This window comes from Myotis davidii, unplaced genomic scaffold (genome assembly GCF_000327345.1).
Source record: "Myotis davidii unplaced genomic scaffold, ASM32734v1 scaffold1134, whole genome shotgun sequence".
NCBI classification, from domain to species: domain Eukaryota; kingdom Metazoa; phylum Chordata; class Mammalia; order Chiroptera; family Vespertilionidae; genus Myotis; species Myotis davidii.
Window position 1 is genome coordinate 821337 of NW_006286229.1, and position 15294 is coordinate 836630.

General features: G+C 60.5%; 1 protein-coding gene across 1 annotated transcript in view; it reads right to left on the reverse strand.

Annotated features, from left to right (window-relative positions):
• The window catches only part of LRP1 (LDL receptor related protein 1), an 86951-nt gene that overhangs the window by 28359 nt on the left and 43298 nt on the right, over positions 1-15294 (reverse strand). The window contains exons 19-34 of the mRNA XM_015559767.1: positions 15010-15090; positions 13525-13692; positions 10413-10595; positions 9831-10031; positions 8398-8643; positions 7150-7347; positions 5831-6035; positions 5496-5660; positions 4657-4901; positions 4081-4212; positions 3537-3764; positions 3171-3345; positions 2999-3093; positions 2625-2774; positions 2332-2472; positions 1865-1999 (exon numbers count right to left, since the gene is read on the reverse strand). Coding sequence (XP_015415253.1) covers positions 1865-1999; positions 2332-2472; positions 2625-2774; positions 2999-3093; positions 3171-3345; positions 3537-3764; positions 4081-4212; positions 4657-4901; positions 5496-5660; positions 5831-6035; positions 7150-7347; positions 8398-8643; positions 9831-10031; positions 10413-10595; positions 13525-13692; positions 15010-15090 — 2748 coding nt within the window. The remainder of the gene's footprint in view (positions 1-1864; positions 2000-2331; positions 2473-2624; positions 2775-2998; positions 3094-3170; positions 3346-3536; positions 3765-4080; positions 4213-4656; positions 4902-5495; positions 5661-5830; positions 6036-7149; positions 7348-8397; positions 8644-9830; positions 10032-10412; positions 10596-13524; positions 13693-15009; positions 15091-15294) is intronic.

Below are 15294 nucleotides of genomic sequence, written 5' to 3' on the forward strand. Positions count from 1 at the left end.
GAGGAAGGAAGAGAAAGGGAGAGAGAGAAACACTGACTGGCTGCCTCTTGCACGCCCCACACTGGGGATCGAGCCCACAACCTAAGCATATGGCCTGACCCGTATCGAACTGTGACCTCCTGGTTCATAGGTCAACACTCAACCACTGAGCCACGCCGGCCAGGCCTCTATGCATTCCTTTTGATATCCCGTCCCCCCACCCCCCTGCAGCTATCACGCTTCCCTCTCAACACACATATATACACACACCCTCGCCTGGGCAGGGAGGTCAGCTCTCTGGGAGTCCGGAGAGGGACACACGCGGGGAACTGCCTGCAAGACCTCCAGCCCCCACTAGAGGGCGGCAGAGGCCTGGGTTTCTCTCCCTGTGCCGGGCTCTCCAGGCCGCTTCCCTCAATACAACCCAGCAGCCTCCGAGGCCGGGACGGAGAATCTGGGAGGGCTCCGACAAGACACTGCACTGCACCGACTCCCACATTTAGATTCCCACCCTAGTTTGCTCTTGTCCTTCCCTCTCTCCAACACCTGAAACAGCATTCCCAGCCCCTCACCCCTGAGCCCGTCTCGTTCCCGTTTCCCAGTGCTTATGGGGAGCCATATTCACGCATCCCAGAGTCCTCCCTGGCTTTTCCCACTTCATTCAGGGCGTCCCCCAAATGAGTCCCCAAATGGGCCTTGGTAGCTCAGGCTCCATGAAAAGGGCTCATGGTTGAGTGAGTTGGGGAAACTCCAAACACCAGAGTCTTCCCTTGAAAAATGTTCAGCGCAGACGAGCACATGCAAGGCTCTGAGACAGTCTGCAGCAAAAACCCTTAAACTCTGCTCACCCCCGTGTTGGTTTCTGTAACATTTACCCACATCAAAGGGAGGTGCCCGCGTGCACCTCAGAAACGCTGTCTCAGGGCACAGGCTCGTAAACCAGTCACCAGGTTCTTGTGAAAGGTCTCTGACTTTCATCTCTTCCTTGTGGCCGGCCGGCCCGAGGCCCCATCTCCTAACACCAGGATTACGGGAACAGCTCCGAACTGGTCTGACAGCCTCGGTGCTCCCTCCCCCACTCAGCCGGCGCCGCCAGGTTAATCTGCCCCAAACACCACTTCCCCGGCTCTCCGGGCTGAGAACTCCTGGCCCTGCCCGACCTCACAGCCCGGCACCAGGACTGCCCACTCTGCCTAGCACTTGGACTTGGCACCTCAGGGCCCGCCTGTTGCTCTGGACCCCTTGCCGTTGCCTATCAGCCCTCCGCTTTGAGCCACACAACACTCAGGTCCTACTGGGAGTCAGGAGAGGAACTGCCTGCAAGACCCCCAGCCCCCACTAGAGCACACCTAAGCCACAGAGCTGGCCCGGACTTCTTTTCTTTTCTTTCTTTCTTTAAATCCTTACCCAAGGATGCTTATTGGTTTTTAGAGAGAGAAGGGATAGAAAGAGAAACATCGACGTGAGAGAGAGATCCCAGACATGCTCCGACTGGGGATCGAACCCGCAACCTGGGTATGTGCCCCGATAAGGAAGCGAAACCGCAGTCTTTTCGGTGTCCGGGACGACACTCCAACCAACGGAGGCACCCGGCCAGGGAGCACTGCCTTGTGACATCTTTCTCCAAAATCCTCCTGAAGTCAGAGCCCCTTCGTGGTCCAGTTTCCCCTGCACATGAGCGCCCCCTTCTGGTTAAAACTGCAGAGCACGGGGGGCTTCTGTCCCCCCGCTTCCCCCTGCAGCACCCAGCACAAGGGCTGACTAGACACCCGACTCAGAAGGCCCTTAATGACACATGACGAATGCACTCCTGCTGCCAAGGCTGTCGATAGGACGGTCGGGGTTGGAGACCTGGGTCAGAGCGGGCAGAGGCGGGGGCACTGACCCTCACAAGCCTGCTGGCCACTCCGGAGGCTGTAGCCAGCTGTGCACATGCAGGAGCGGGTCGACTCTGACGTGGGCAGGCAGAGCTGGGAGCAGTCCCCGTTGTTGACACTGCAGGGGTTGGTGACCTCGTGCCCTGGGGGAGAAGGCGGGGGGCAGAGAACAGGGTCAGTCGTCCTCCCTGGGACCTCGGTGTTCGGCTCATGCTGCTCAGGGACAGTCACTGCCTTCACCCTGGGCCTGGTGGGGGTCACCACCCAACTCAGCTCTCAGGTCATCTGTCCTCCAGGAACCGGGTGGCTGTGAGCCTATGCGGTGCCTCCGTGAGAATTAGAAAGGGGAACCCCTTCGGGTGGTGAGCGGAACCCACCCCATTTTCATTCCCATCCGCTCCCTTGCCCAAGGGTTCCTGCGGCCTTGACCCCTCTGACCCCACCTCGCCTCCCTGCCCCCGGAGCCCTGTCTCACCCAGCTGGATGCTCTCGTCGTAGACCTTCATGTGCATCACCAGGGTGGTGCTGTTCCGCAGGACCACGGACCCCGAGCCGTCTGCCTTGTTGCAGGTGCCCATCTTCTCCGACACCTGATCTGCCCACCACAGCTTGTCCCCTGGGGCAACAGGAGGGGATGGTACCCGGGGAAGGCCCTCCCAGCAGCGCTCCTGGCAGGACAGGCGGGCGGCCCCCAGGCTGCCCCCATCTCCCCAGCCAGTGCAGCCTGGCCTGCTCTGCTCCCGTCCCTGCTCCCGCCGGCGGCCTCACCCATGATGGCCAGGGCTGTGGCCTTGCCCAGCTGGTTCCGCATGGCGTCGATGACCTCCAGGTCACTCCCGTCCAGGTTGCAGCGGTTGATGGTGTGGTTCCCGGAGCTGATCCAGTAGAGTTTGCTTTCAGGGAAGTCAATGGCCAGGCCTGGAAGAGGGGGGTGTCACCGCCGGGGAGCCTGACACCAGGGCTGGGGTCCCAGAGCCTACCCAGCCTGCTGCCACCTCCAAGGACATGTTTTGTGGGAAGGGTGGGAAGGATGAGCACTAAGCTGGGAGTCTGGGGAGACAGAGGGGCAACTGGAAACCCTGAGAGCACGTCCTGGTCGGGGAACGAGGGAAGGTTGTGGGGCAGGTGGGGCCAGCTCATACCCACAGGGCCCCGCTGGCCGCTGAAGAGCAGGGTGCGGTTGCTGCCGTCCATGTTGGCCATGCTGATGTTGTCACCATCGGTCCAGTACAGCTTCCTGGGGGAGGAAGAGGGGCTCAGCATCCTCGTCTGCCCCCGCCCCCTCCCGCTCCCTGACCCTGGCCCTGGACTGACCCACGAAGGGGGTGGACAACCAGGCCGTGGGGCTGCTCCAGGCCCTGCACCACTGCGTTCTTGAAGGAGCCGTCCAGGCGGGCCACGTTGATCTGCTTCTTGTTGGTGTCGTAGCTGGTCCAGAACAGGTTCCGGGACATCCAGTCCACGGCCAGCCCGTGGGCATTCGGCAAGTCTGGGGGCACAGCGGGAGGTGGTGGCTGGGGTGGCAGGGCAGAGGGTGGGGGGTCGGGGCAGCCTGTCTTCTGTGGGGAATGGGGATAGGACACCAGGCCACGGTGCCCCGAGGGCCGCAGGGGCACAGGGAGGGGCCACCAGGGACCCGGTGGGGAGCCAGGGCGGGTGGGGGCAGGGTCCGGGCAGAACCTGCAGAGACGACCGTCTCCACGCCGGTGCCGTTGATGAAGGCCCTCTTGATGGCCTGCGTCCGGACATCGGACCAGTACACGCGCTGCTCGCGGGCGTCGTAGTCCAGCACCGTGACGTTGTCGATGTCGGGCACCGTGAAGGAGATGATGTAGTTGTAGTAGGGGGCGTCCAGGTCCACTCCCCGGATCTCCATCTGACGTGCGTACAGCAGGAACTTCTTAAACTCTGTGGGGCACGGGGGGGGGGGGGGGTCACTGCTGAGGGCAGCCCTGCCTCCGGGCTTCGTGCCCCTCACCCCCCACCATATCACGGTCCCTGCTCCGCGTCACTTCTGTTGGCTGCTGGCCCTCAGCGATCCAGAAGCAGCGCTCCCCTGGGGTGACCTCCCTGCGGTAGCCCCGCCGGTCCTACCAAGGCTGCCCCGGAGCCTCCCCAGCGGGTCCCTCCCAGCTCACTGTCTACCTGCAGTGACACGGGAGCCCCCTGGTGCCGGCTCCTCCCTAGGCCTCATGACCACAGGCCCTGCAGGAAGGGCTCCTACCGTAGCAGGTGGTGTTGTCCTTCTGGAGCTTCATGAGGTGGGGACAGGCGCAGGAGACCGTCCGGTTGTAGTTGATGAGACACAGGTGGGAGCAGGGGCCACGGCCCCCATTGGCCTCGCAGGGGTTGGGAGCTGGGTGAGGGGAGAGAGGAGAAGCAAGAACATCCTATGACTTGCTGGGCCCTCCATGGCCTTTCTCTCCTGAACCACCCCTCTTCTTCTTCTTTTTAAAATATATCTTTACTGATTTCAGAGAGAAAGGAAGAGGGAGAGAGAGATAGAAACATCAATGATGAGGGAGAATCTTTGATAGGCTGCCTCCTGCACTCCCCCTACTGGGGAACGAGCCTGAAATCTGGGCATGTGCCCTGACCAGGAACCAAATTATGATCTCCTGGTTCATAGGTCGACGCTCAACCACTGAGCCACACTGCCGGACTGGACCACCTCTCTTCACCCCTTCCCACCCTCCCTGTTTCAGCACCGCCCGCTGCCAGCCCTTCTGGCTCGGGTCCAGCACAAACCCCTCCTCTCTCGCAGGCCTCTGACACGGCCGCTGGCTCCTCTGGCCCTTACCCATGGGCTGCCGGGACGGGTGGTACACCTGCAGGTCGAAGGGCTGGGTGTTGGTCCTCTGTACCACGGTGACATTGTGGCCGGTCCACTTGTTGGCCTTGGCCAGCGTGTTTGTCCGCCAGTCCGTCCAGTACACCTCCCCCCCGTACAGCGTCACCGCGAACGGGTGGGACAGGAACTCGTGCCCCCGGAGCACCTCCATGTGGCCGGAGCCGTCGTAACGGGCCGAGTAGATGGCATCCGACCTGCGGGCACGGTTGGGGCGGAGTGAGGGTGCCGGCTGGGGCCGCGGCTCAGGGCACCCTGCCCAGGGCGCCCCTCCCAGGCCCTGGCCCACAGCCCCCACTTCATCACCCTGGAGCACCCCTCCTTCCACCCCCGCTGGCCAGAGAAGGCAAACAGAATGGCCAAGCCAGGGACCACGTGGTGCCAGGGCCGGGATCCAGCCCTGTCACCCCCCCCCACACCCCGCCCCCCCTTCTCCTCCGGGGCCTTGGTGAAGGTTATAAACAGGCACCCCCTCTGCAGAGACCAGTTTGACTGAGCCCCCGGAGAGTGCACAGATCTGAGGGGCCAGGAGGTTGTATTTCAGCCCTCGGCCAGGCACCTGGGGCGGGGGCGGCTCGCCTGCACCCTCTTCTATCCGCACCTGTCCCCTAACCCAGCCCCTCCCTCACTGCTGCCCTCTGCTGGGCCCAGCCCTTGGCTGCCTGGTTCTGGGCCTAAGTCCCCAGGCCTTCTTACCACCCTCCTCACTGCCAAGTCCTGGGGCCCTGGCCCACCCTGGCCCTGGGGGGGTGGGGAGATGGAGGCCTCCCAGGGCTGGTGGAGGGGCTGACCTGGCATCGATCCAGAGGATGCGCTTCTCCAGGTAGTCCACGGTGAGCCCGTTGGGCCAGCCACCCGAGCCCGTCTCCCGGTGGATGGTGCGGCGCCCAGCCCCACTCATGGAGGCTGCCTCAATTCGGGGCAGGCTGGCGTCCCAGTCCGTCCAGAACAGGATCCTGGGGAGTGGGGAGGCGGTCAGGAGGGGCCAGCAGGGGCCTGGGGAAGGGCTGTGGGAGGGTCTAGGCAAAAGGCCGAGGGGGTGGAGAAGCACTAAGGAGACGGTGCCGTGGCCAGGCTGAACAGGCTTTGCAGGGACCGCGGGGTGAGGGCGAGGCGGGGTCCTCACCCATCTCGGGGATCCAGTGCAATCGCCCTCGGGTGCTCGATGTCACCCGCCAGCAGGGTGGTCCGAAGGGTCCCATCCAGCTTGGCCACCTCGATCTGGTCCAGGTTGCTCTCGACCCAGTAGATGTTGCCGGCAATCCAGTCTACGGCCAGGCCCTCGGGGGTGGCCAGGCCGTACTGAATCACCACCTCGAAACTGGTCAGGGCTGGAGAAGGGAGGTGGCGGGAGGTCAGAGTCCCATGGGGCAGGCGGGACTCACCTCGAGACATCCTGGCACATTCCATGACCGCCCTCAACCCTGCCTCTGATGGGCCCCAGATTCCACTGGGGTTCCCAGCCCCCCACTGTCGTTCAGGCCCCCCACCCCACAGGAGGTCAGGCGGGAGTGCAGCCTGACTTCCGGGACCCCGGAGGAAGGGGTCACGGCTACCACCTCTGCGTGCAGCTCTCTGGAAGGCTAACCTTGGGAGGAGGTCAGGGCAGAGGGTGGAGGCTTTGGGGGACAGACCAGACCCCATGTGAGGAGGAAAGAACTTTATAGCAGTCACCCCACAGACTGTCTCGGAGATTTTTCACAGAAAGACATATATACATGGGCTGCGTTATTTTAGAAACCGTCGCACAGTGTGCACACGGTCCCGGTCTGCTCAGCACCCCCTTGCTGATGGGCATCTGACAGCCGAGTGGCCCCAGGTTTCCCCTACGACAGACTCCTGCAGGAAGATGAGCTTCTTCCGAGTCTTTGCTCAGATGTCACCTCCTGAGGGGGCCTCCTCTGACCATCCCATTTAAACGTCACCCCCCTTCTCGTGGCCCCCTTGCCGCTTTCCTATTGGCCCCAGCGATGCCCTCCTCTGTCCCTCCACAGTGCCCTGTCCCTCACAGTGCTGACAGCCGCTGCTACTGGCACATGAGCTCCAGCAGGGCAGGCATTGGGACCGGCTTTGGTCACTGCTGCCTCCCAGGGCCCCGTGGGTATGGCAGGTGCTCAACATGTGTGTCGACTGGACGAACGAAATCTGTGATGGGTCAGGCCGCGGTGGGACGGAGGCCGAGTTCAGGGACCCCCACCCCTACATGACGTTTTTGCTTTCAAGCCTGTAATTCTAGGGCCTGGGGAGCCGAGCTGCAGGCCTTTTCAAAGGAAGGCTGATCATTTTGTTAATTATCAGGCTGGCAGCCCTGCCGACGATAATTACGGGGCGTCAGGCACTGAGACCCACAGCAAAATCTAACCAATTAACCAGAGTGGGGGGTGGGGGAGCCAAGGGCCTCTGCTGGGGGCCGAGCACAGGGCCCCCGGGCGGCGAGCCCTTCACCTCCGTTGTCCAGCAGCTTCCCGCGGTAGATCTTGTCCTCCACCACGTCGGTCCAGTAGAGGGCGCTCTGGCTGAGGTGGAAGTCCAGGGCGATGGTGTTGCGCAGGCCAGGCACCAGGACGCTGTAGTCCCCTTTCTGAAGGTCGATGCGCCGGATTTCGTGCCGGTTGGAGAAGATGATGAAGGGCTTGAAGGGGTCTGGAGAGGGGTGCGGTGGGGGTCAGCAAGGGGCTTGCTGCCTCCGTGCCACCCTGTGCAGGGTGTGGATGGAAAAGGGGTCGCCTACTAACCCTGACAGGCATGGTGGGCCCCTCAAACTCAGGGACTGAAAATCGCCACACAGGGGGGTCTGAATGCACAAATCCCTCCGTGAGACGGACTCACAGCAGGTCGTCACTCCTGGCCTTAGCTTCCTTGGCAAGGTCCTCTACCTGAGTGAGCCTGTGGTCTTCTTGCATCTAAGTTACACACCTCTGGAAGGTCAGAGTCTCTTCTCTTCCAGACCCTCAGGGCACAGCCTGGCACCGAGGAGACCACAGAACACTCACCCCCCCCCCCCCCCCCCCTTACTTTGTTCCCAGGATGCCACCTCTATGTGCACACACTTTAGTTATTAACCATCCTGGACCCTCCAACATAAAGTATGTGCCTCTCCATTTACTTTTATTATTGACTTTTTTACAGACAGGAAGGGAGAGGGATAGAGAGTTAGAAACATCGATCAGCTGCCTCCTGCACACCTCCTACTGGGGATGTGCCTGCAACCAAGGTACATGCCCTTGACCGGAATCAAACCTGGGACCTCTCGGCCCGCAGGCCGATGCGCTATCCACTGAGCCAAAACCGGTCAGGGCTCCCTTTACTTTTTGTCTAATCCCAGAGAAGCTTTGTCTTCTCCTGGCCCTTAACCTGCCACCATGGACTCCGTGTAACCTTCCTCCCCCTTCGATTCTAATGTATAAAACAAACTGCAGAACTGGCATCCTCTGGAGCATTTTCTCCATCTATTGAGATTTTACTTCCCAGCAATTGTCAGTTTGACTCAAGTAAACTAAGAAAATTCTCTGCAGGTTTGGACGTTTCTTCTGTCCATAGGGAGGCAGGGTGTCTGTTGGCTCTGGGGCTGGGCCTGACAGACACCTTAGCCTCTGGCATTCAGCCGCCCAAGCCCAGCCGCCCACAGCTCAGGGGCCTGCCTCAGCCTGCCCAGTGCCCGGCTGCCACCCGCCACCCTCACCCGTGCTTTACCCAGGCTGCGGCAGCTCTCGCCATCTGGCTCCAGCACCCATCCCTCGTAGCAGGAGCACTTCACGCTGAACTTGTTCTGGTCGCACTTCTGGCTGCACTTGAGGTGCTTGGCACAGTAGCTCTGGATCTGACAGGTGTGGCTGTCAGGCCCCAGCTCCATGCCCAGCGGGCACGAGCACACAATGCCTTCCCCGGGTGCCACTGAGCAGTTGTGGCTGCAGCCTCCGTTATTCAGAGAGCACTGGTCTGGGGGGCAGGGATCAGGGGACAGGATCAGGGTCAGGATCCCAGAGGGGGCAGGACCATGGCCCTGCTGGGCCCCAAGTCCCAGGCAGCCCAGGCACGCTCTCTGATAGGATCTTTGCTTAATTTCTGATGAAACAGAAATCTTATGAAATTTAATTTGTTTTGCCAGAGCCTAAGCACATCCTTCTTTTCCGTTCCTATCAACCCTCTGTCCCACTGCTTCCCGGGCTTTCTCAGGACCAGGGTTGGGACCCCAGCACCCACCATCGGGACCCCCCCTTCCCACACCATGTCTGCATCTCTCTGGTCTCTACTTCCTTGCCACTTCTTGAGCCCACGGTGGGGGCCTCAGCTTTTTGCCTCTCTCTGGGAGGGTGGGAAACCCCTTCCCTTTTCCTCGGTCTCTTCTGATCTGGGGTGAGGTGCAGTATGGAATGTCCCGCCCTGGGCCCTGACACGCCCTGGGATCTGCCAGCCCTGACAGATGACCCCCGCAGCAGTTCTCAGGGCCTGTCCGGCCGCCTTATCTCCCACTCCTCTCCTTTCGGGAACCTGATGCTCCCTCCGCCTGGAGATAAGGCGGCTCCGCTCCTCACCCCCAAGCCGCACCATGTGCCCGTCCTGACCCCATTTCTTTTGATCTTGAATGCACACCCCCCTCCCCCCACGTTCTCACTCACCCTGAAAGATCTACCACCTTTGAGAACCCAATTAAATCCCCACCTCCTCTGGGAAGCCTGCCCTGACCACATCAACGCTCAAGCTGGTGCCTTCACCTCAAAAGCCAGCTCTGCAGCGCGCGTGTGGGTGAGGGGCTGCGCGGCACTGTCTCTACTTTAGGAGCTGTGTGACCTCGAACCAGTTACTGAACCTCTCTGTGCCTCTGTTTTCTCATCTGTAAGGTGGAGTATGTAATCATATCTGCCTCCCAGGGCTGCTTGATGGATTTAATGCTATGAGAGTGTGACGTGTTGAGCACAGCCTCCTGCGAAGGTGAGTGGTAAATCCACATGGGGTGCTGGGAACTGCTCTGGGCACTACTGGCCCAGCAGCCAGAGCTGCCCTTTCCTAGTCTCAGACCTCTCCCCACACAGCCTGCCCTACTCCGCGTGCCCCGGCCTGGCCCGGACTCCTTACCCAGCACCCTCCCCACCCCTCTCCTGGGGCCTCCCAGGCCTGAGCCTCACCGCAGAGCTCTCCCTCATCGGAGCCGTCTCCACAGTCGTCCTTGCCATCACACAGCTTGTCGGGGGGCAGGCAGACTGAGGTGTTGTTGGCACAGGGGTGCGAGGGCGGCCTGCAGGCCAGGGACTCACAGTTCTCCTCATCCGAGTTATCTTCACAGTCACTGTCGCCATCGCATACCCATGCTTTGCTGATGCACCGAGCTGAGGGGTGGGTATAGCATGAGGGGCCAGGCCTGGGCATCGGGCTCCCTATGTCCTTCCCAGACCCAGTGGAGTCCTCCAACAGGGTCATGACTGCAATGCCTTACGGTCCACTAGGAACCCTGAGGCCTTTTCTGTGAAATTCACACAGCGAAGGAGGAGGAATCTGCAGGAGGTGAGGGCTGGGTTCCCAGGGCCCTTAGTGCAGACTCTGCCCCTTCCCATCTCCCCCGCACATCATGCACAGCTCTTTCTGTGCGGGCTTTTGCCTCAATGCCCCCCGCCTCCATCCCTCACGGTGCGGTGCTATCTCTGCTCTCAATATGGTTTTCTCCTGTCCATGCTGCCCCATTCCAAGCTCCCTGCAACACTTCTCTTTACCAGAGTCCTTGCAGCCGAACTTGACGTTGGGGTCACAGACGTGGGTCACTCCCTCGCAGCTCTTCTCGTCACTGGAGTCCATGCAGTCAGTGTCCCCGTCACAGCGCCACCGCAGGGGGATGCACAGCCCATCCAGCCGGCACTGGAACTCATCACTGTGGCAGCCACCAGGCGGCCTTGTAGCTGCAGGGAGATGGGGAGGGCATTGGGTGGGGGAGGGGCTTCAGGTCAGCCATCCCCACCTCTGCCTTCCCAGTCCCCCTGGTGCTATGCCCAGCCCGAGGCTATGAGCAGAGACAGACATGAAGCGCTGTCTGAGCACGGCTGACACTCCTGGGAGCACTGAATGCGGCAGACAGGGATGCTACAACTCCCAGACCCAAAGGTCATCTCACCTAACCGCCCTATTTTACACGCGAGAGCTCGACTGGACAAGCAGTTTGCTTGGCCAGAGCTCAGATGCCCCCCGCCTTAGCTTGGCCTCTGTTTCATTCGTCCACTCCACAGACACTTAGTGATCGCCTACTGTGTGCCAGGCTCTGTTTCAGGTGCCAGCACGAGCAAGACTCTTTGACGGGCCTTTTCCCGTCATGGAAGTGAAGCTCTAGTGGGGAAGACACAGACAATGAAACGCAACATAGAAACCCAGGATGGAGTTGCAGGTAGCGGTCGAAGCTGTGGACACCAAGCCGGGCCAAGGCTGGCGAGGGATGAGGATGCCGCTTTAGATGGGACAATCGGGGAAGGTCTCTGAGCAGAGGCCTGAACGGCGCGAGGTGTATCCCAGGCATAGGGAACAGCTAGTGCCAAGTCCGGGATAGGACTACGCAGGGTGCGCTGGACAAACGCCCAGGGCACAGTTGAGGCTGCACAGCCAGAGCGGAGCAACGGAGGAGATGGGCGGCAGGAACGTAGGTCAGAGAAGTGAGCGGAGCCCTGCAGGCCTCGCAGCAACATTTGGTATTGATTCTAAATGCGTAGGGCGCCAGTGTGGGCTGAGGGCAGGGCTGGGGCATAATCTGTCTCGGGTCCTGCAGGTTATGCTGAGCTCTGACCCCGGGGCCAGGGAAGGAGCAGGAAAAGGTGACTGCACCCGCCTGACTGCCATCACCACCGGGGCCGCTTTGCCCACCTCCCGAGCGTGGCCAAGGCTCTCTGGTGCCTGGACTCCAGGAGCAGCCCACACTCCGATTTTCCTTCCTTGGGGCCCCTGAGATGATTTCTAACCAAATCCCCTTCCAGGACTGTCTTCCAAAAGACCTCCTACATCCTGTCGCCTTCCAGCTTCGAAATCCTTTGAAGATCCTGGCGCCCAACTTTCCTTTGCTGTAATCTGCTCCCTTCAAAACAGCCCTCATTCCTCTGTCTGCCCACCCCCCCCGCCCCGTCCAAGGCCTCTCCCCACCGAGTGCACAAATTTTTGTGCACAAGGCCTCTAGTATACTAATAAAAGTGTAATATCCCTCATCAGGCCCTGGTTCAAATCCCGCCTCCTGAATGGTCCCAGCCATTTCAGCTCACAACCATAGTTAAGGACTGCTACCCACCATGACACCCCTGTTCCCGTGGGCCAGGCCCCCACCCGTCCCCTCTCATTACACAGAGGAGGAAGCGGGGGCTTAGAGGAAGCAACCTGCCCAAGTTCGCCCAGCTTGTAAATGAAGCTTTTCCCACCAGGCCACGCACACACCTCCAGGGGCCCTTCTCTGAACCCCACGGCACTAGCACCTGCTCTCCTCACCCAGCCTTCGTCAGCGATGGCCCTGCAAACCCAGCGACCCTCCCCGGGGTCTGGGGACCCTCCCCTCCTCCCTCTCAGTGCTGGGCCACAGTGCCTGCTCAGCACCGCTCCCACTATGTGCACCTAACTCCACGAGGCAGAGGATGTAGGCTGGGGACTCGGGGCCAGATGAGGCCTGTGGAAAGGTCTGAGCCTGCGGTGTTTTTTAATCTTTCAAAATCGATTGCTAGTTGTTACCATTTGACTTGTGTTCCCTAAAAGAGATGCCAAAGTCCTAACTCATAGGACCTGGGAATGTGACCTTATTTGGAAATAGGTCTTTGGAGATGATCAATTTAAGATGAGGTCATTAGGGTGGGCCCTAATCCAATAAGACTGTCCTTCCATAAAGAGGAAATATGGACACAGAGACAGACACACACCCAGGGAGGATGCCACGTGAGGACGAAGGCAGAGATTGGGGTGCAACATGCACAAGCCACGGAACGCCGAGACGGCCAGCACACATCAGAGCTGGGAGAGAGGCTGGGAACAGTTCCCCTCACAGCCCTTAGAGGAGCCAACCCTGCCGACACGTGGGCCTTGAACTCATAACCTTCAGTCATGTCGGATCATAGGTTTCTGTTGTTTAAGCCACTCAGTTCGTGGTACTTGACTGTGGCAGCTCCAGGACACTAATATATGTATTGTAAAATGGGTAGATTTCACATAAAAACCTGCATTTCAGTGCAGACTTCCCTTGAAGCCAGGGTAGTCCTGGGTCTGCATTCTTCCACAGTAACAAGCAGCTGCAGCGAGACACCCACCTTCCTCGAGAGGGTCTGTGCCTTCCCGTAGGCTGAGCTCCCCTGGCCCTGGCTGGGCCTGGGGGCTGGCACTCGGGACGCGCATGGAGCCAGCCCCGCTCCGCTTTGGTCCTCACTGCACTCATTCATCCCGACGCCTCTGAGCATCCCTTCAAAGCTACAAGGTCCCAACACCAGCCACGGGCTGAGTGCCCGCTGTGCACGGCCTCCCTGAAACCCCCACAGCAACGCCGCGATATCGGCGCTATTATTATCCCCACTTTGCAGATGAGCACAGAGGCCATTAAGTGACTTGCTCAAGGCCACCCAGATAGTTAGCAGAGCTGGCGCTCAAACCCACAGCCACGCAGCTGCGAAGCCTGCAATCTTAACAGCGTGTGACACTGAGTTGTCGGCAATCTCCCTCTCCCACTGGACGGGAAACTCCTGCAGGATAAGAGCCACGGCTGGGTTATCTCTGCTCCCAGATGGCAAGGACACGCAGCGGGAGGACAGATGGATGGGTGGATGCGGAGTGACAGCGTGTGCACCGTCTCGCCCCGCCCTGCGGGCTCCAGGTGCCTACCCTGATTGGTGCAGTTGGCGTGGGTCTCGTCACTGTAGTCCCCGCAGTCATTGTCCCCATCACAGGTCCAGTGCTCTGGGATGCAGCGCCCGCTGTTGCATTTGAACTGGGTGCTAGAGCAGGAGTGGCTGCAGCCTGCCTCGTCACTATTGTCCCCACAGTCATTGTCTGGGGGAGGCAAGAAGGGGAGAGGCAAGGAGCGCGTCAGCCAACAGCCTTCTCTGTGACCCCCGGTGGGGCCCCCGCTCCCACCTCCCGATTCCCACCTCCCCGCCCCAACCCCCCCACGGAGAAAAAAAACAAACAGTAAAGACACAGAAACTGCATAGACTGCAGCATGCACCATGGCCCACATGGGGGGAGGGGGGAGAGCTTAATCAGGCCCTGCCCTGAACTCGGCACTGCTGGGCACCAGCTCAGAGGGGGCACTGCCTACAGCAGGGAAGGGTGGGGGCTACAGGGCGCTGGGGAAGATGGGGTTTGGCTACAGGGCAGTGCTCCTGTCTCTCTTTCTCCGGGATGAGCTTCTCCAGCTCTCTCCTCCGCCTCAGCCTCAGTCTCCTGTCCCCTCCTCTCTGTCATCTCCTCGCCTCTAAGAGGTGCCTCTGCCACGCGGCTTCCCCTTCCCACTGTTTGCTTTCTCCTTCTTCTCCTCCCCCCTCTCTTCTCTCTTTAGCTTCCCCCCCACATCCTAGGAGCTCTGGGAGGGGCAGCCTGGGCGTCCTGAGGCGGCCAGAGGCCAGCGGGGGCTCTGGGGTGATGGTGCATGTGCTTCTATGCACTGACCGGCAGGCTCAGGACAGGTCTTTTCGTCAGAGCCGTCCCCACAATCCTTCTCTGAAACACAGAAACCGCCAGGGCAACCATTGGCACACGAGACACGGCAAAGGTGAGGGGCAGCATGGCGCCGGCCCAGTCCATCCTCTCACACGTCAGCCAGGGCTGGAGCCACTGCGCAGCACGTCACCACACCACACAGACACAACCCGAGCCCTGAGACGGCACACACACGACAATCCCCTGGCGCGCGGCTCAGGGCTGACATCACCTGGTCCATGGCTGACCGCCAGGTGGGCTCCTGAGCCTAGAGCAGGAGCCTGGAGGGTGCACCAAGGACTTCGGGAGATGGGGTTTGCAGGGAGAAGGGAGCTGGGCCCTGGACTCTCATCGCTCTGTCCCTCCGGCCCACTCCTCCCAGCCCCGCTCGCTGACCTCTCCGCGGCCCCCCAGACTCTGCCGGGGGAGAGACAGCTCAGACCCTGCCTGGGGGGGAAGGGGGCAGATGCGATGGGCAGGGTCCCCCTCAGTCCATCTGGGTTCCCCCACGGCATTTCTGGCTTGTCCTCCTTTTCTCCATCCCATCCAGTGGGGCTTTAGTGAACTGGAGGGAGGCCCTGCTTGGTCCTAAAACCCCTTCGGCCTTACACCCGGCCTGGCTTCTAGCTTTCCTGGGAACCGGGGCCGGTGAAGGGAGTTTGCTCTCACCATTGTCACAGCGCCAGTTGATGTTGATGCATCTGCCATTGTTGCAGGTAAACTGAGTCAGGGGGAAGCAGGTGGGATAGGCTGTCAGGGAGGAAATGTAGCTGAGTCAGGCAACCCGATGACACAGCCTCGCAGCACCCGGCATGAATGCAGGTGCTCTTGGAACTAGCAGCCCTTTGTGTGGCCAGACGGGGGCGGGGGGGGGTGGCGCGGAAAGAAAATTTACTGGATGCTATATTTCCCTACCTCTAAAAGATTACATAACTTCTTTAGAATTGGAAGAAA